We start from the raw sequence: 21,009 nt of genomic DNA on the forward strand, positions 1-21,009 counted from the left end.
ACAGAGTGGAAGACAGGTGGCCACCAGCTGGTCCCCTGCCAGACACACTTTTATTCCACCTGCCTCATGCCCCTTTCAATCAGTGACATCAAATATCAATGTGGCAGGCATGGGAAGGTGACTTCATTTTTCTGCCCAAAATTACAACGCCTCATGAGGTTTTTAGATACACTCAAATAGATTCTTTCAGTTTTATCCTCTTCTAATCTACCCTCCAAATTGCAGTCAGAAGAACTTTCTGAAATACAAATTTGACCATGTCACTCTCCTGCCAGAAAGCAATTAATGATTCTCCACTGCCCACAGATAATTTTTTTAGAAAGGAATGGGCAAGAAAATACAAATAGGTCCTACTCAGTGTATTTCCATGGTTTGACCAGTCCCTAATTCAAATATTTTACTTATTTTGCTTTTTTAATGCTTAGTTTTGAGAGAGAGACAGACAGACAGCATGACCAGGGCAGGGGCTGAGAGATGGCGACACAGAATCTGAAGCAGGCTCCTGGCTCTAAACTGTCAGCACAAAGCCCAATGCAGGGCTCAAACTCGTGAGCCATGAGATCATAACCTGAGCTGAAGTCGGACGCTTAACTGACTGAGTCACCCAGGTGCTCCCCACTCCTTCAAATACTTTAGATTCATTCACTCTATAAATATAATCGCTTGTAATATTTTAGTCAGATCCAGTGAAATCTCTTAAGGTCACAACTGTGCATGCAATTTTGTTCCTTGAATATAAATCTCAGTATTCCACTCACTAGGCTCTGTAACCTTAGATGAGGTGTTTAACCTACCAAAGTCTCATTTTCCTCAATATCTCAGTATCTAATATCACCCTCTAACCCTGTGCTCTCCAACATGGTGGCCACCAGCCCATGTAGCTACTGAGCACTTGAAATGAAGCTAATGTGACTGAGGAAGTGAATTTTTAATTTTACTTAATTTTAATTATTAATATATAAATTTAAAAATTAAAGTGCCTTTGAGTACGTTTAGAACAGATTGGGCACGGGGATCTATTTTGTCTACTTCATGAACTCTAAATGCAGATCAAGTATTTCCGACAAAAATTTAGTATCCACATTGAGATGTGCTAGAAATGTAAAATACACACTTGATTTCAAGAACTTTACAGAAAAAAAGAAGGAAATATCTCAGTAAATTTTTTATACTGATTACAGGTTAAAGTGACAGTATTATGACTATACTAGGTTAAGTAAATTATATTACTAGAATTAATTTGACCTGTTTCTTTTTACCTTTTTAAATGTGCCTGCCAGAAAATTTAAAATGTCACATAGGGCTCACATTCTTCTTTTGGACAGCGCTGATCTAACTTAGCACCACTACTGAGCTAATGCATATAAAATCTCTGGCACGCAGTAAACACTCAGCACATTTGGGGAAATACCATGGTTTTCCTAATCACTGGAATTTTGTGGTGTCTTCAAAGATACTTCTAGCTTAGGTTGCCACAAGCCCAGTTTTAAATAATCAACAATTATATCTGATGTAAAATATAAATCCAAAGATTCTACTTCGGTTATCAGTCCCAAAGCCATTCAGGATACAATATTTTTTTTAATATGAAATTTATTGTCAAACTGGTTTCCAGACAACACCCAGTGCTCATCCCAAAAGGTGCCCACCTCAGTACCCATCACCCACCCTCCCCTCCCTCCCAACCCCCATCAACCCTCAGTTTGTTCTCAGTTTTTAAGAGTCTCTTATGCTTTGGCTCTCTCCCTCTCTACCTCTTTTTTTTTTTTCTTCTTCCCCTCCCCCATGGACTTTAATTCCATTTTCTTTCAAATAAAGAACCTTAGATATCATCAATTTACTCATTCACAAACACATGTCAGGTGTCTGCTATATTCCAATGACTGTGCCAGAAGCTGGGGATATAGGGGGAGCAAAACCACACACAGAGTCCCTTGCTCCTCAGAAACAGGCACTCGGGGACTAACTTACACTCCCATTTAACTTTAATTATATAAAACAACTAAAAGGCCCATTTCTTCCATCAACAAGTAAACTATTTTATCAGAGGGTAAAAGTGAGTGAGACCATCAAAACAGACTTTTTATTTTACTATATTATTTATATATGTGTTAGTTCAACTTATTTGAGGTACTATGTATAGGAAATTTTAAATGCTAGTATTTCTGGAGTTGTGATAAAAGATAGTTTCTTATTTTTACTTTTTAAACTTCCACATGATAGCTATTAATGGTGACTTAAATATTCATGTGAAAAAAACTTACATTTTTTTTAAAGGATGTAATATTCACTTCATTAAAAATAACGGTTGTTGGTTTTTCAAGTGTCTATGAAGGACAAAAGGTGTTTACTTAAAAGAGAATATTTTTGTTAATCTTAAAATTTTAAAAACTGGGTCTAAATCTAGACTATCACCTGTTTGGTATAACCTGTAAGCTAAGAATGATTTTTATACTTTCAAATTATTGAAATAAAAGAATACTTTGTAACATGAAAAAATTATATGAAATTCAAATTTGGGGGTTATAAATAAAATTTTCTCAGAACACATCCAGATTCATTTATTAGAAGTATTATCTATGGCTAGTTTTGACAGGCCTACAAAACCTAAAATAATACTTTCTGGCCCTTAAAAAAAGTTTCCCAATCCCTGATCTAGAGAATCATACAAAAGTATACAATGACAATTTCTGAAAAATGACTGGCAGACTGAGGTATCTTCAATCAACTTCAGTAATGACTCAGAAACTCATATTTTCACTATTTTTCAGATCAGCTATTATACCTGACTGTGAAGACAACACTGTCAACTCAGTATCTTTCAATACAGTGTCCATACATTTCTGGGGCAAAGATAGGCAGCAAAACATGAAAATTTTGGAAAACTGACAGTACTAAAAGTGACTAAGAATTCATCCCTAAAGCAACTGAATGGAAATCATTTGCCTTAAATTAAAAAAAAAGCGGGGAGGGCGCTAGGTGGCTCAGTTAGTTAAGCACCCAACTTCAGCTCAGGTCATGATCTCACAGTTCGTGAGTTCAAACCCCACATCAGACTCCGCACTGTCAATGTGGAGCCTGCTTGGGATTCTCTCTCCCTCTCTCTCTATGCCCCTCCCCAACTCATACTCTGTCTCAAAATAAATAAATAAACTTAAAAAAAAAAAAGTCTGTACTCCAAAGGCAAACTTGCCTTTATGAACTCAAGAACAACTGAATGTACGATAACATATTCAAATATATTTATTACATGTGGCACTTACTAAATTACAGGCGGGAAATGCAAATATACATTATTTTTTTTTAAGTTTATTTATTTATTTTAAAAAAGAAAGAGAGCATGCATGCAAACAGGGCAGTAGCAGAAAGAAAGGGAAAGACAGAGAATCCCAAACAGGCTCCATGCAGAGCTGGGGCTCTGGGCACGATCTCATGAACCATGAGATCATGACCTGAGCCAAAATCAAGAGTCAGATGCTTAACCTACTGAGCTACCCAGGCACCCCTACATTATTTTTTAAAGAATCTGAACAATTAACGAACACTGAAGGCTGGAAAACAAGACATAAAGCCTTTTTCTTATTTTAGTTAGGTATGGTGATGACACATGGGGCAGCATTGATAAGGTTTGTTTCATCAAGGAGTCCACGTATGAGTAACCCATTAAAAACAGCATCTGTGTGCACAAGGGAAGAACTAGTAGTTGGTTTGTTTTTTCCCATTTTATTTCTTTATCTTTTCAGGTTTGCTTATTTATTTTGAGAGAAAGAGAAAGAGCACAAGCCGGGGAGGGGCGGAGAGAAGAGAGAGAATACCAAGCAGGCTCCGCACTGTCAGCACAGAGCCCAACTGGGAGCTCAAACTCACAAACCTGACCTGAGCCGAGATCAAGAGTCAGACACTTAACTGACTGCACCACCCAGGTGCCCCTTCCCCCCCCCCCCCCATTTTATGTGCAGAAGGATTGCTGACACAAAGGATGGAATAGCTAACTACACAAGCATCTTTTCAATTAGTACTGGAGATGTGCAGTGCTGCTCTCTCACCTCAAGGCTTTGTCCATCCTCCATGCTGGAAACAGTGTTGAAAGAGAGAAAAATATCCCTGTGGTTGACAAGATAGCCCCAAGCAAAGTGCAGGACACAGAAAAGGGACAGACTGTAAAACATAGATAGGCTGAAAATGGGACTGTGCTTTTGATGGTGAAAATTAAACCTGAATATTAACTCTTTAATTCTCCAGATGAACCAGAGGCATTATTTAGAGTCCCAAAGTTTGAAGCACATAAATAGCTTCATCTGAACACAAACTTCTTGATACATGAAAAAAGCTATTATGCCAAATTAATTCAATCTAACTAATTAGAGAGCAGGAAGTTCTTTCAATTATTTTATGTGCTGTCTGAGACACACACTTGAATATGAGTACAGATTTCATTAATTGCAGTTCATTATTTTCCAGATTAGTTACTAAACTTGCATCAGAAGGTCAAAGACAGCAATTTTGTCAGCTGCCACCTCTTTCAGTGCAGTATCTTTGCATTTCTGGAACTCGGAAATTGATTACAAACAAAAACAAATCTCCATAAAAATGAGAAACATAAGTCTTTATGAACATGCTCAAACCAAAACATTTTGTACAATGTAAGAATCTTTGTTTTTAAATCTTCAGAGTAAACTATTAACTTCTACCGTACAAGAAAAGATCCATGAATCTTTTCAAATACTGAAATATAATGCCAAAAAATAATAGCATCTTGATGTGAAAACCTGCTGACTCCAAAGAACAAGTTAATAAACATTAATCTTTTCGTTAGAGTTTCACCATAGTTGTATGTTTGTATCTTTCCATGAGGGAGAGTACTGAACACTCTTGTTTGAAAATGTCAAGGACACTCTGATTAAAAGTACTTTTCTGAGAATAATCCTGCCTTCATTACACAACTTCTGTCTCTCTTCCACCTAACAGTGAAATTATAGGAATGACTGGTAGAAACAAGACCTATCCCATTCCTCAGTTATTACCTGGACTATTTTTATATTTTCAAAATCTTATTTTTTAAAAAACAGAAGTGACAGCAATTCCATGGTGCTTTTTTGAAGAGAGCACCCTGCTATCTCTAAATCATTCTACTTATTCACAGCTGTTACCAGTCTCTCTGTTAATTTCACCTCTGTCATTCTGCGCCTTCCACCCCCTGCTGTAGCAGAGCCATCCTACACAGCTCTCACCGCCTCGGTGCTGCCGTCCCTTGACTGCTTATACAGTCAGCTCTCTTAGTCATTGTTTGGTCAAGCTATAAATAGCTCCTTTAATCCTTCCTCATAAATCATTTCTGACGTTATCCCCTGAAATAATTCCAATTGGTCAATGGATTTCCCATAGTGACACATCCAGGACCAACTGCAGTAATCTAAGCGTGGTCTAATAATGCCAAGGGTGGTGTTCAGGTGAGTCCATGTGAGTTTCTTCATTATTGTGACTATTTCAGAGAAGAACTTTAAGTCTTCAAACTAAACTGGGACAGAAATATAAAAAAGGAAGAAGTTTTAGTATCTTTCATCATAGTTCAGTGGGAAACAGCTTTAAAAATGATAAAAAGAGAAAGTTGGGGGGAATAGAAATAAAATAATATCCTATCATATGTGGTCTATTTGGTTACCACATATTGTTGATACTCAAACCATTGAGGTTTTGGGGGTTTTTTGTGCTGTTGCACATTATATAGCTTCAGCAAGGTTACTATCTATTATCTCTACATCTTATGCAGTATTAATAATTTATCCTTTCCCATACTGTAGAATTGATCCAGATTCCTTTTAGGATATGCGCTGATTTCTATTTTTCTGGGTTCTATCTTTGATGTTATTCTATAACACGCTAAGTTTTTTAGTCTTAGGTATTGATTATTTAATGACTATTTATACAGGCTACTGAAATGAGTGTACTAACAAAGCACTAGCAGCAAATAAAACACAGAATCAAAAGGAGAGCAAGGTTCATGGCATTTGTGTATTTCTTTGCACTACTGGTAAATGATACCACTAGATAATTCACACAGAGCTATGGCAAAGCCAGGCAGCAAACAGAGTAGTTTAGGAATGTTTGCCAGCATGAATGTGTTTTAGGCTTGTTACAAGACTGGGGATACAGGGAAAGACCACAGACGTGGTGTCCCTTTATTTCCATAATGTATCTAACAAAGTCTCCCATGATCTCTTTGGTAGAGAGAGGAAGAAATGTGGACTGGAGATGGTAGTTGCTGAACATGTAAAGCTGAAATATGCTGATCTGTCACCCTGTGACTTGAGGAGTGATCTTTCGTTGCCTATGACAGGGCTCTCTCTTCGGCCCTCTAACGTTCAATTATTTTACTTATGACTCAAATGAAGACAGACTATGCCCTTAAAAAGTTTGCAGAGATAGCTGGATCAAATGTATTTTCTAAATAATTACTTAAGAAATACCTTGATAGGTACCTGGGTGGCTCAGTGGGTTGAGTGTCCAACTTCGGCCCCGGTCATGATCTCGCAGTTCGTGAGTTCGAGCCCCATGTCCGGCTCTGTGCTGACAGCTCAGAGCCTGGAGCCTGCTTCGGATTCTGTGTCTCCTTCTCTCTCTGCCCCTTACCCCCACTCATGCTCTCTCTCTCTCAAAAATAAACATTAAAAAATTAAAAAAAAAAAAAAGTACCTTAATATTCTAGGAGCATTAAAACAAAACTAAGATGAAAAATTTTAGAAATGAATCTAAAGTTCCTTAAGTATTTTTATACATCAGCTAGGCAACACAGTAATAAAAAAGAACTGCACTGACAAGAGTGTAAACAAACAAACAAAAAAGGGAATGTTAACTGACCAGAGGCACAACAAGCTAATACTGGCTTTAAAAAAAAAAAAAAAAAAAAGTACAGTCATATGTTGCTTTGGTAGAAGTACATTATTTAGAAGAGGAAGATGATGATTCCACTATTTTCAAGTGTGGGCTTGAAAATACTTCCAGGCTCCCCACTTGAAGCAAGACTCTGACAAGGCAACCGAAGAATGATGGAGCATTTATTATGAGATATAGTGGACTAACCTATAGCTATTAATTAAGTCTAGAGAGAATCTTCTCCTCCCCTCCCTTTAACTCCTAGGTAACACCAGAGGAAACTGAGGCAAAAACTGGTTGGAAGGAAGCGGATTGTTTTCCTGGAGGACTAAGAGTTCCCACAAGGAGAGGCAGGACAGATCATCAACAACAGTAAGACCCTCAACTTTAGGTATCAAAGCTCATTTCCAAGTGAATGGGATGCCATTATAGTAAAGACTACTATTTAAAAAAAATTGAGCACTAAAGAAGTCTAACCAATACAGCATTCTTCTTACTGCTGTTACTTTGAAATTACATTTGCATTACAGTGCTCCATTTCCAAGGATGAAACACCATTCAGGTGGCAACAATTTAAAACATATTTAAACAAAAGAAAACTCCATATTGGCAAAGTCATTTAAAATTATGCTTTACTTCTCTGAGAGCTTTATCCCAGACAGTCAATAAAAATGATGTGAGCACAAGCATCTTTGATCAACTAAGTCCTGATGATACGCCTAAGTTTTCCCCTCCTTTAGGAATAGTTCTTCAGTGGAACTTGTATCAATCTAGGCAAGAAAGTTCATAATTATGTCTTGATATCGCAAATCCCCACTCAGATGTGATTCCCTCACCTCTAAGCTGCAAACATAGTACTTTATACCACTGGATGACACTTGACACATACAAACTATCTAATATTATAATCTGCATATGTCAATGGTCAACCAATTCTAGAGAAGAGCTAATAAACATATAAACATAACAATAACATCCAATGAAGATTAAATATGGTAATAGTATACTAATGTGGTGGAAGCTATTGTTTTAGTTTAGCTGGTCAAGGCCTCTCTAAATGCAAGTGTACTTCCTTAGACTGGCCTATCTTGACCACTCTAAATAGTAGACCACTCTATTAGAGACCTAGTAGCCATGCAAAAACTTTGGGAAAGAGTATTCCAAGTATAAGGAAAGGCAAATGCAAAAAATTCTTGAGACCAAAATGAACTTCATGTGTTCATGAGATTAGGAAGCAAGGGAGGAGGGAAGGTAGGAGGGAGGGAGGGAGGGAGGGAGGGAGGGAGGGAGGAAGGAAGGAAGGAAGGAAGGAAGGAAGGAAGGAAGGAAGGAAGTTAGGAATGAAGGAAGAAGGGGAAAAGGCCAACATGACTTAGTATGGTGAACAAAGAAGAAATAAAGGGCATAAAGATTAGAAGTCAGGGGAACAGATCATATAGGATGCTGTAAGGCACAGTAAGGAATTTAGATTTTATTCAGTTTTAGTGAGAAGCAGGGGAAGACTTCAAGCCATGAATTTAAGTAAGATTTTGGAAGGTCACTTTGGTTACTTCATGAATAATAGACTTTATGAGGCAAAAAGTGTCAGACAGACCTGTATGTAGGCTGCTGGAATAATCTAGGCAAGAGATGATGGTGGCATGAATGACTGATGAAGATGGAGATGGTCAGAAGTCACTGGATTGGAAGCAGTACCTATAAAATTTTACTGATGCACTCTGAGATATGAGCAACTAGGTGGACATTTGTGCTACATACTGAGATGGATTTGTAGTTTTAAGTAGTTTGTGTGTTGGGAGTAAATAGACTTGTGAGCTGAAACCAACGGTAATGTTTTGGACTTATAAAATGTGAATGCCTAATTGATTTATGAGTGAAAAAGCTTAATGGGTAGTTGGCTCCATGAAGCCCAAGATCAGGGGCAAAGTTTGGGCTGGCAATAGAAATTTGAGCGTTGAAAATGCATAAACGAGCCATGGAAGTAAATGGGGTGACCCATGGAAAGAAGGCCCAGAATGGAGCTCTGGGGCACCTGAATATTTGCAGCTTGATGGAACAGATGGTCCCAGAAAAGTCAACTGAGAAAGACTGAGCAGTCAGAGGAAGGGATGCCAGGAAATGTCACAGCACTGAAGCCTAGAGATGCAAGTGTTTCAGGTATGATGTCAAGTCAGACGAGGACTGGAATGGTGCAGGCAAGATGCAGCTCCCTGGTCACCTTCAGGAAAGGTCCTGCAGTGGGGTCGAGCTTTCACAAACCGAACCCCAACTGGACTGTTTAACTCCACCAATAGGCATCTTCATTCAGGCAAGTTTTGTATTTATATTATCATTTATTTATGAAGTGGGAAATATCTGGGCTACTCTCTCCAATGCCATTGCTCATATATGCTCAAAAAAAGTAAACCAAATGGACAAATATTGCGTAAGGTATCTTTGAAATATCTCAAGATTACCTTCTTAAACTGGACATTACAAAATGCAGTTATTTGCCAATCACTACATTTCTTTCTAACACATTATTGTTCCTCTCATATCCAGAAGAATCAATCATTTACTGGCAAAACAGTAAAAATAATTTATTGTAGCAGGTGATTTGACTTGCAACATCAAACACTCAAAGTAGCACTGAAAAACTAACTATGACTACAGAGTATGATTCAATAACTTCTAATGCCGTGTCAATTCCCTTTAACTTCTATAACTGTCTTCACCAAATAGCAATTGGAAAATGGTGGTTATCAAACTTTATATTTTGATAAAATCACCTGGGTGCTTATAAATACAGATTATAAAGGCACTCCCAGATGGGGTATGGATTATGAGGTCAGGCTGTTATTGCTTTTTTTAAAGTTACATTCTTAAAAATCTACCATGGAAATTCTGACACAGAGAGTCCATGCATCATACATTACAAACCAATGATGTAGTAACAGAATATTATATACAAATCCTTGGAAAAATCATTTTTGCCTAAACCCCAACCAAGGATTAGACTTGCTATTTCTTTTAGCTCTCATGGTCATAGATTCCTTCAATAACTGTCAAGCACTCCTTCTTATGTGCTTAAATTTAGCTTAAGCATCCAAAATCATGATTTTTTTCCACCCAATATGTGTAAATGTCTGCTTAAGTAATGTTTATATAATGCTAAGTTGAAAAAATTATATGTCTATATTGCAGCCTTACAAAACTAATACCACCCCCCTTGAATATGCATTCATAAACTCAGAAAATTCTTTTAAATAGTTAAAGGTCTCAAACAAGGACTCACCTGCATTTCTGCAACTTGAACGTTTTAAGTGAATGTGGATAAGCTGATGTCAAAAGACCTATTTCAACAACTGAACTTGCACTGTATGTGTTTTTGAAGGAGTATAAATAAATCCTCATTTATCATTTTCTGCTGAATTCACACCTACATAAGGCTGGAAATTACATTTCCAACAGGCTTCCCATTCACCATCGCATAAGAGCAGGTTCCTGATTATGTTGAAAACCCTCTAAGATTTTCTTTAAAACTTATTTGAAGGCTGGGTGGAGAGTTTTAAGAAAAAGGGGAAATAAGACAAGTGATCACTTGTAACATTTTAAATGAAGGAACAGGTAGACCACAGAAGAGGAAAAAGAGGTGGAGAGGGAAGGACAGTGATGACATAAAATTGTTTGAAATAAGAAATGAAATCAAGAATTAAAAATAGAATTACATTTTCTGTTTGGCAATACACAAACAACACTAAGTGCACTTCATAAATTTTACTATTGTTGCTCTAAGTAATATTACCATAAATCACATTAGCAGTGTACTCGGCACTTTTTAAAAGCAGAAAGGATTGAGACTGTCAGTAAGTTTCAACAGCTCTGTTACCTCTGAAGAGAGTGAAGGAGAAATTATCACAAGCTTTTACTAGGCCTAAAAAGGCTGGTTCTAAGGCCCCACCACCACTGCTATCCCTCCTCTTCAGCATCAATGCGACGACACAGAGCATCATTCCACCAGGAATTAGGAAATGTTCACCGTTGCTTTCCTGATGCTTTTACCTGATGTACAAGGGGAGACGGCTGCTTGCCCCTTTTCTCATCACGGACAGGGAAGAGCGACTTCAAGAGCTTTGGCATCTGCGGCACAAAGGATTTTACTGGATTCAAGTAGGAGGCTGCTAGGCTACTAAATCCTGTCAACAGTATTGAAAGGAAAAGAGATAAAATGTAAACAACTACATAGACGTTTTCTTTCTTGCACATTTGCCAAATTTCATTTGTAGCAAATATAACAATATAAATTATTCAAAAGTATCCTTTAAAAATATTAGAAAAACATAGTATTATTATGGCTCTCCTCAAACAAAATGTTATTTCCTTTTCCAACTAAATAACAGCAATTAGGGTAGTCCACAAACGTTCTAATATCCAGTGTTCCTGTTAGTATCCGAAGGGTAATCCAACCCCAGTCCTGTCACAAATTGGTTCAAGTACTACCTTCTGCCCTAGAATAAGATGGGGGTTTTCATTTTTACATCACACAGCTGGTGACACACATGTATAGCTCTCTATCTAGACTTTAAACTCTTTGAAGTCAGGGACTATGTCTTCTCCAGCTTTAGCTTTTCATACCTGCTTACTGAATGAAGATGATGAAATGGAGCTTTTAGGAAGAAGGTGGTGTTTGAGTTGTTTTTACAGGAGAGGGATCAATGCCCTGACCAACCACATTCTTACTTGCTCTAAATTACCAAAGGCTGGGATCAGACATGCAGACAATATCTATGATATAAAAAGATTTCTCTCCCCTTAGTGAATAAAACTGAAGTTTTAGGAAAATGTAACCTAAGTCACAAACTGTAAAACACTGTATCCACATAATACTTTAAAAACAACAAGCAAGTCAACCTGAGGAACTGTGTGTGATGCTGCCCCAATGGAAGCACACAGCCACCAGCATACCTCTACTCTACACTGGCCCCTGAAATGACTTTAAGTTCATTGGCAATACAGTTGCGACATGGACCCATACAGTTCCAAGGTTTGTAAATTTTACATAAAGTAGTATAATAACTCTAAGTAGACTGTGAAAGGTAAGGATATTTTATAATCATGAGAGCAATCACTAAAACAATAAAGCAAAGAGATAGCTATAAATTCCAAGAGATGTGTTAAAGCGGATTTCAAAAAAGTCAAATAATTTACAAGAAGGCAAAATTAGGAAAGAGTAGAACAAAACAAAGGAAACAAATAGAAAATAAGTTTGAGATGAATAAAGAGCCAGAAGGACATAATCATCTAAATGCTGAGACCAAACAACAGGGACAATCTAGACTTCTCCCTACAGTTAAATTAACATTCTACACTGAGGAAGACCCTTAATTAAATGAAGATCTGGCCAAAAATCTTTCAAAGGCTGCATATATCACAAAGTGAGACAATCAGACACAAGGTGTCTCTTGAGGTAAGTACACAAAACTACCCTTCCATTTATCCTACCTTCCACCCCTCCCTCAAAATGGCCTGAATCTGCTCAAGCCTGTAGAGCTAACTACAAATTCACAGGAAATAGAGAACCCTGTTTAAACAACCTCAGGGGGATGGTAACATAGTCTACTGTGCAAAAGATGTGGTCTCTTCAGCAAATACAATGGATGGGGGAAAAAGACAAAGAACATATAGATTAAACTTTAACTCAAGACACATATCAACTCATCACAATAAATGAACCTTACTTAGATTTTCATTCAAAATAACTAAAAGGTATTTTTGAGCCAATTGGAGAAATCTAAATACTGACTAGATATTTGATGATATCAAGGAGTTTCTTAAGATAACATTTCTTAGGAGTGAAATGTTATCAGCTCTAGAGAAATGTTACTGCTCTAGAGACACATGTACAGATATTTACAGATGAAATGATATCCGGGATTTGCTTCAAATTATCCAGGAGAGGGCTGGGAGATGTAGCAGGAGTAGGGGTACATCAGACTAGTGATGAACTGATCATTCTGAAGTTGGGAGGGCTACCTGAGAGCACATGGTGTTATTCTTTCTACTCTTGTATGTTTGATATTTTCCATAGTAAAAGGATTCTTCAAAGTGAAGACAAAATAAAAACTTAAAATTTTTTTTTAATGTTTATTTATTTTTGAGAGAGAGACAGAGCATGAGCAGGGGAGGAGCAGAGTGAGAGGAAGACACAGAATCCGAAGCAGGCTCCAGGATCTGAGCTGTCAGCACGGAGTCCAACGCGGGGCTCGAATCCACGAGCTGTGAGATCATGACCTGCACTGAGGTCGGACGCTTAACCGACGGAGCCACCCAGGAGCCCCAAAATAAAAATTTCTAAAGGGTTTGTCACTAACTGATGACTGCTAAATGCACTGATGATAGATGTAATTCACAAAAAAGAAACTAAACTCAGAAAGACAGAGTGGGATGCAAGAAGCAATGATGAGCAAAGCAAAGTGGAAAATAATGTAAATCAAGTAAGCATGGATTACAAGCTTTAAAACAACAACAACAAATTTACAGAACTTTAAAACAAGGTATTTCACTCCTAAGTATTAACTCAAGAGAAGTGTTCACAAAAACACTTATACAAGAACAAACTTTATTCACAGTAACCAAAAACTGGAAATAAGCCACATGTCCATAAATAGAAGAACTAATTAAAAATTGTGACAAATTCAACTGTGATAGTGAATGTTTCTCAACAACAAAAAATAAATTACTGAAGGATGCAACCGTGTGGATAACATGAACAGAAATGTTGAATAAAAGAAGCATAACACAAAAAGAGCATATACTGCATGATTCCATTTGTATGACATTGTAGAACAGGCAAAACTAATCTGAAGGAATAGAAATCAGAACACTGGCTGATTGTGGAAAGTAGCTGGAGTCCTGTACATCTTGTAAACTTGACTGGTGGGTAGGTTACACAGGTAAATGCATTTGTCAAAACTCATTAAATATGACCCATAGTCAAGAAAAAAGCAGTCAATGTAAATAGACCATGAGACGGCCCAGATGCTGGATTTAGCAGATAAATATGTTCAAGTAGTTTTAGACACAGGCCCAAGGAAGTAAAGAAGAATCTGATCTTAACAAATGTATAGGTATAAAATATCCACAGAGAAATTAAAACTTTAAATAAAGAAACAAGTGAAATTCTAGAACTGAAAAGAATAATAATGAAATAAAATATTCTCTGGATGTACTTAACAGAAGGTTGGAAATGGAAGGAGAAATTATGCAACCAGAAGATATAAGAATAAGACAAAAGGATGAAAAATAAAAATTAAAAAAAAATTGAGCTCCTGTGACCTGTAGGGTAATATTAAACAATCTAATACGTGTAATTTGAATCTCAGAAAGAGTAGAGAAAAATTGTTGGGGGTAAAATGTAATAATAGCTGAACATTTCCCAAATTTGTTGAAAACCACAACTTACAGATCCAAGAATATCAATGAAACACAAGTAAGATAAGTACTAAGAAAACCATACCTAAGTATACCTTAGTCCAAGTGCTGAAAACAAAAATTGAGAGAACTATGAAAGCAAACAAGAGAATAAACACAGACATATTACATATAGGAAAAAGAGACAGAAATGATGGCTGATTCTCAGCAGAAAAGGAATCTAAAAGACAATGTAAGATGTTTGAAAAGAAGCTATCTACCCAGAATTCTCTAGCTAGTGAAAAAATTCTTCAAATAAAGTGAAGTGAAGATAATCTCAAAAAGGGGAGACAGCATTCTTTTCTCTCCAAGAGAACTTCACAATAAGAAATACTATAGGATATTCTTTGGACTATAGAGAAATGATATTGGATAAATATAAGACTTCACGAAGGACTGGATAGTGCCAGAAATAATAAATATGAAGAAAAATATAAAAGATTTTCTATAGTCTTTTAATTTGGCTGTTTTAAAGCAGAAAGAGTAACATCGTAAAATGGGTTCATAATGTCTATAAAAGATATAACAACAATAATACAAAATAAGAGGGGTCCAGGAACAGGCAAATGGAATTATACACTTACAAGGTTCTTATATTTGTGCAGTGGGAAGTGATGTATTATTAATTCTAAGTAGACTATGATAAGTTAAGAATCTATACTAGAATCCTTGAGCAAAGACTTTAATAAATAAATACAGAAATACCAAACAGCCCGAAATGGAAATAAAATTAAATACTAAAAAATATTTTTCCAATTATCCCAAAAGAAGGCAGAAAAGAAGTTACAGCAGAAAAATAAAATAAAATACAAAAGGCCAAAGAGAAACCAACAGCAATGTAGCAGACATAATAATAATAATATTAGATGTAGAAGAATTAAATATGCCAAGAAAAAGGCAAAACTTGTCAAGCTAGATTAGAAAATAAGTTAGAGCTAACTATATGCTGACAAGATAGCAAATATTTGTTCATTTAAAGAGCGAATATAGCTAAAATTTTAAAGACTGAGAAAAGGAGACACCATTCAAACAATAAGCAAAAGAAAGTTGATGAGGCTACGTTAATATCAAGTGAGACAGATTTCAAAGTAAGAGAATTCCAAAGATATAAAGGGACATTTAATAATGATAGAAATATCACTTCACTGGGAAAAAATAATGTATATACCTAACAACAAAGTTCCTACAAGAATGATGTTAAAACAGATAAAATAAATGAAAAAGTAGGTAATTTTTCATAATCATATTTGGAGATTTAATGCCCTCTCTCAGTGATGGATAGGACAAATAGAAAAAAAATCAGTAGAAGGACAGACTATTTGAAGAACCGATCTGACTGAATAAGCTTATCAACCACACTGACCTGATATATACAGAATGCTATGCCCCCAAACAGAACAGACCTTCTTTCCAAGCATACATGGAATGTTTACCAAGGTAGAACATAGTCTCAAAAACATTCCAAAAGACTGAAATATTAAAAAGTCTCTCTGATCATAAGGAAATCAAATAAGCAATCCATTAATAAAAAGATTCTCACCAGACACATGAAAATGAATTAACATGCTACCCAATAACTTACGAGTCAAAGAATAAATCAGAGGGAAATTAGAAAATATTTTGAATAGGATGAAAATGAAAGCACCATATTCCAAAATTTGTGAAATGCAGAAAGAAATAGAAATCAATGAAACAATAAAAAATAAAAACAAAATCAATGAAACAAAGAAACAATGAAGAAAGTAAGACCAACTTTCGTTCTGAGAGAAGACTGAGAAAAATAAGACATGCCTCAAATGTACTCAAGAAAAACAGAAAGAAAACAAAAATTATCAAAAATAAAAAGGAGGGGTGCCTAGATGGCTCAGTTGGTTAAGCATCTGGTTCTTGATTTCAGCTCAGGTCATGATCTCACAGCTTGTGAGATTGAGCCCCACATCCTGCTCTGTGTTGACAACGTGGAATCTGCCTGGGATTCTCTCACTCTCTCTCTCTCTCAAAATAAATAAATAAACATTAAAAAAATTTTTTTAAATAAATAAATAAAAAGAAGGAATATCACAATAGATCCTATAAACATTAAAAGGGCAATAAAGGAACACCATAACATTTACTGAAATAAGAGTAATAATTTAGATGAAACAGAAAATTACCTGAAAAACATAACTTATGAAAACTGACTCACAAATACAAAAAGTTAAATAGCACTTTATTAAAGAAAATGAAGTCATAATTTAAAAGTTTCCCAAAGAGAAAATTCCAGGCCCAGATAGTGTCACTGGTGAATCCTGTCAAACATTTAAGGAAGAAGTAATACCAAGCTTATATAAAATCTTTCAGAAAAAAAGATGGTAAGGAAATATTTCCAAGTCATTTTATGAGGCCAACATATTCATATCAAAACCTAACTAAGGCATTATTATGAGAAAAGAGAAGTATTCATTATAGAACATAAACACAAAAATCCTTTACAGAAAGTTAGCAAGTAGAATAAAGAAGATATAAATGATAACACATCAAGTGGTATTTAGCACAGTCATGCAGGATAAATTCAACATTCAAAAATCAATGTAACAACATGTTATAAACCAAAAAAGGGAAAAAATCAGATGAGCATTCACTAGTAGGATAGTAGTTACAGGGTAGGAAATTCTGTTTTAAAATTTGTCTGTTTGTTTATGTATGTTGTATGTATGTATGTATTTTGAGAGAGACAGAGAATGGGAGCAGAGGAGGGGCAGAGAGAGAGAAGGTGAGAGAGAATCTCAAGCAGGCTCCATGCTGTCAGCACAGAGCCTGATGCAGGGCTGGATCTCACGTACTGTGAGATCATGACCTAAACCAAAACCAAGAGTTGGACGCTTAACCAACTGAGCCACCCAGGTGCCCCAGGAAATCCTGTTTTAAACTACTTCTGAAAGATGCTCAAATTCCATGACAGTGGTTGACAAATGAAAATGTAACCTACCTGGGTCGGGAGAATGGTTATTATGGGGACGGTCTGGGAGAGATGGGGCAACAGGAGCTATCCCTCTGGAAACTGCAGTTTGGGATACATCCTGTTGACTTTCCCACCGGCCCTGTTAAAAACAAAAACAACAATTTTTATTCAAGTCAAATAGTTGACAGAAAAACCTGAAGATATTTAAGAAAAACCTGTTATCATTTCTAAAGCTTTATTCCCTTTAAAGACATGACCGATTTGATTGTTTATGTACCTTTCCTCTTGTACTTTCATCTTTATAGTGCAAATTTCCCAAATACTAACAATACCTCAAATTTGGATCTCCTCTCCAGTTCACAATTCAGTCTCCTCAGCTCTGTCCTAACCTTCTGTCTGTAAATCATGCTGCTTCCCAGGAAATACAGATACATGAAGACATTCCTTTTGAAAACCTCCCTTACGTTCTGCCTCAGAGAGGCTGTTTCTTTCTGCTCATCTGCCTCAAGATCCTTTCACTTCAGATTCTCAGCTGAGACTGAGGAAAAACTCTAATGGTGTAGGCTGTGTCTTCTCCCTTCTCCAGGGTGTATCTTCCCATCCATTCACATACCGTTCATGAAAGTAAAAATTCTAGAACAGTATATTACCAAAGCTCTTATTTTCAACACGCATTAAAGTTCCAGTTGAGCACTAATCAAGTAATCACCAGTTCCCAATAATGGAAGTCTCTGGATTAACAAATTTTATTGTACCCTGAACTTATCTTGTAAATCCCCATTAAAAAGATTTCACTGCATAATACAAGAACACCACCAGTTGGGTGATGGATTAATGGTGATATCATCACAGCACTTTTAACTTCAGTCCCATCTCATAAAGAAATAAACCCCAACCAAATGCTAGAAGTACAACATCCAGTAATGGGGATGAGATGCAAATCTTATAAAAGCTTTAAGTTTCCTTTTGATCCTTTGATAATCACTCTGACTTCTTTTGTATCCAAGTTAAATAAGAGTATTTTACTTTAGTTTAAGCTGGTATCCCACAGATGAGTGATGCTAATGACTTTTGAGTTCTCCTTAGTAATCACCTGCAGAGTGAGTTCTTCACTGCTCCCAAAGATGGATGGAGGTGGAAAGACCTCTAAGGTTTCAGATACGTATTGGAAACCTATCCACTTTTAGCAGCAACCTAAGTACTGATCATAAAATCAATAAGCCCTAAGTGATCTGGATCCTGTTTACCTCTGAGAATGCCACTTTTCCCTAGGAACTCTCTCAGCCCTTGATAGTTTTAAAAAAATGGTATGATGTTTTAGCATTAGGAAGCCAGGAAACAAAACAGACATGAAAAGATGATTAGGGAAACCATGAACTCTGAAATACTTCACTGTAGGAGCATTTGTGTTACTATGAATCACACACTCATTTACATACTTTAATGTTTCGTTAATGTCTTTTGCATTTAAATTTAATTGTCTGTCTGGGAAGCTGCAGCTTTGTGTATTCTGGGACATCACAATCAGGTAGCTGAACACTAAGGTCAATATTCTTTGGAGCTTCTCAGAGGAAGAAAAGCCTCATTCTTTGTTTACAGTGTTAAGCTCATGCAAGGTTGTTTTGAAGACAACTTACTTAATTTGAGAATAAATGTATTTTTGTGTTTCAGATTTCTCTTTCTTGTTTGGCAGCTGACATAGTGGCACTCTGTCCCTTAGGAAAACTAAGTAGCTGATTTGGAGTCAGCACCTCAGCCATTTGGTGTATAATGGTCCAATGACAAATAATGTTGGTGTCCTCTCTTCCCCCAAGGCACACTCGGGGCTCCGCTAGCTTCCCAGGTAATATTTCCCAGCTGGCACCCCCACACATAATGTTACTAACAAATCGGAATGGAAGCAATAACTTTTACTGCATCATATATTCAAATATCTCAAGTGAGAACATTTGAAAGGACGCACACAGTATATACATACGGCCTTAGCCATACCACTAGCCCTGTCGGATAATGAAAAATGGAAATACATTTCGCTTCATCCATCTATCTTAACCGTCATCTTAACCTTGAGGAATTCCACATGCTAACTATTCCCAGGTCTCACCAATCAAAGGCAGGGACACAGAGATCTGGGGTAGAACAGACGCTGCTTTAGAGGGAACAACAAATTTCGATGATAAACTGGGTACAACACTCCTCCCTCCTCTTTCTGACACCCACAGATCTCTGGGGAAACATTTTACTGAAATCATTCACTTATTCTTTTCCTCCTATAATGCATGTCCATTCTCTTGCCAGAAATGAAACCTGTGGTTCAGTGTGTAACTACACACACTGCCCCCCAGGGACAAGGCAATTACTGTCTTTCCAATAAATTTTACATCCCTGGCTGTTCCACAGTTATTCTCCCTTTACTAAAATGTTGGGGGAGGGGGGGAGGTAGCATCCCAGTTACAGATACTTCAGAGGGAGATGAACTCAGGACAGTGAATAAACAGGACTTGGCCAAACACTAGATCATTCTGATCTCTTAGGAGCTCAGCTCTCAAAATGAAGAAAGCATGTATGTATGTATGTATACATATATATACATACATACCTGGAATCTAAAAAGGTAAATCTGGGGTGCCTGGGTGGCTCGGTCGGTTAAGCATCCGACTTCGGCTCAGGTCATGATCTCACGGTCCGTGAGTTTGAGCCCCGCGTCGGGCTCTGTGCTGACAGCTCAGAGCCTGGAGCCTGTTTCAGATTCTGTGTCTCCCTCTCTCTCGGCCCCTCCCCTGTTCATGCTCTGTCTCTCTCTGTCTCAAAAATAAATAAACGTTAAAATTAAAAAAAAAAAAAAAAAAGATAAATCTGTGATTTGTTTCTAACATTCTACATGTCTATCAAATTTCAGAAATCAGCCAAGATGAGGATATACAAGGGAGAAAACTCCAGCTTTGTTTAAGATCTTTAAACTAGCTTCATACTTATTAGGGATTATTTGTGCTAACAGGCTGAATTCAAAGAAATAAAACTCTATTTGAGACAGCAGTTATGTGTGGCTACCATCATGCTTAAAGACAAAATCAATCAGGGAAAACACAGAGGCTCTCAGCTGATTTGAGAACATGCTTAGGTCCTCCTGGTACACCTAAAATTTCCATTACTGCTCTTTCCAGACACAAATTCTTTAGGTTTTTCAGAAAGAGGTCTGTTTTTGTTTTTGTTTTTTTTTTTTTTTTTTTTTTAATTTTTTTTTTCAACGTTTATTTATTTTTGGGACAGAGAGAGACAGAGCATGAACGGGGGAGGGGCAGAGAGGGAGGGAGACACAGAATCGGAAACAGGCTCCAGGCTCTGAGCCATCAGCCCAGAGCCCGACGCGGGGCTCGAACTCACGGACCGCGAGATCGTGACCTGGCTGAAGTCGGACGCTTAACCGACTGCGCCACCCAGGCGCACCAAGAGGTCTGTTTTTAATCAGGAAAGAGATAAAGAGGTAAAGAATGAGAAGTGCCAGTGACATTACAGGTCCAAAGGTGGCTTCCAATGCAACCAAAGAAGAAATGACTCATATTTGGCATCAGCCTTTACCTGTGCCACACTAAATCACTGCAGTTTTCAGGAAGGTGAGGCAGCCAAAACACACAAAAATCAGTTTTGTTAACTGAATATTCATTTAGGCATTTGGCTACTGCATCAAAAACTCCAATCAGAGGACAATAAACACAATATCTTACTAACTTAAAAAAATATAAAAA

At 36.9% G+C, this 21,009-nt stretch overlaps 1 protein-coding gene across 2 annotated transcripts in view; it reads right to left on the bottom strand.

The window, feature by feature from the left end:
• The window catches only part of KIF13B (kinesin family member 13B), a 204,667-nt gene that overhangs the window by 20,738 nt on the left and 162,920 nt on the right, over positions 1–21,009 (bottom strand). For both annotated transcript variants that reach the window (XM_045461673.1, XM_045461664.1), the window contains exons 36-37: positions 17,291–17,402; positions 10,915–11,048 (exon numbers count right to left, since the gene is read on the bottom strand). In XM_045461673.1, coding sequence (XP_045317629.1) covers positions 10,915–11,048; positions 17,291–17,402 — 246 coding nt within the window. The remainder of the gene's footprint in view (positions 1–10,914; positions 11,049–17,290; positions 17,403–21,009) is intronic.

This window comes from Leopardus geoffroyi, chromosome B1 (genome assembly GCF_018350155.1).
Source record: "Leopardus geoffroyi isolate Oge1 chromosome B1, O.geoffroyi_Oge1_pat1.0, whole genome shotgun sequence".
NCBI lineage: Eukaryota > Metazoa > Chordata > Mammalia > Carnivora > Felidae > Leopardus > Leopardus geoffroyi.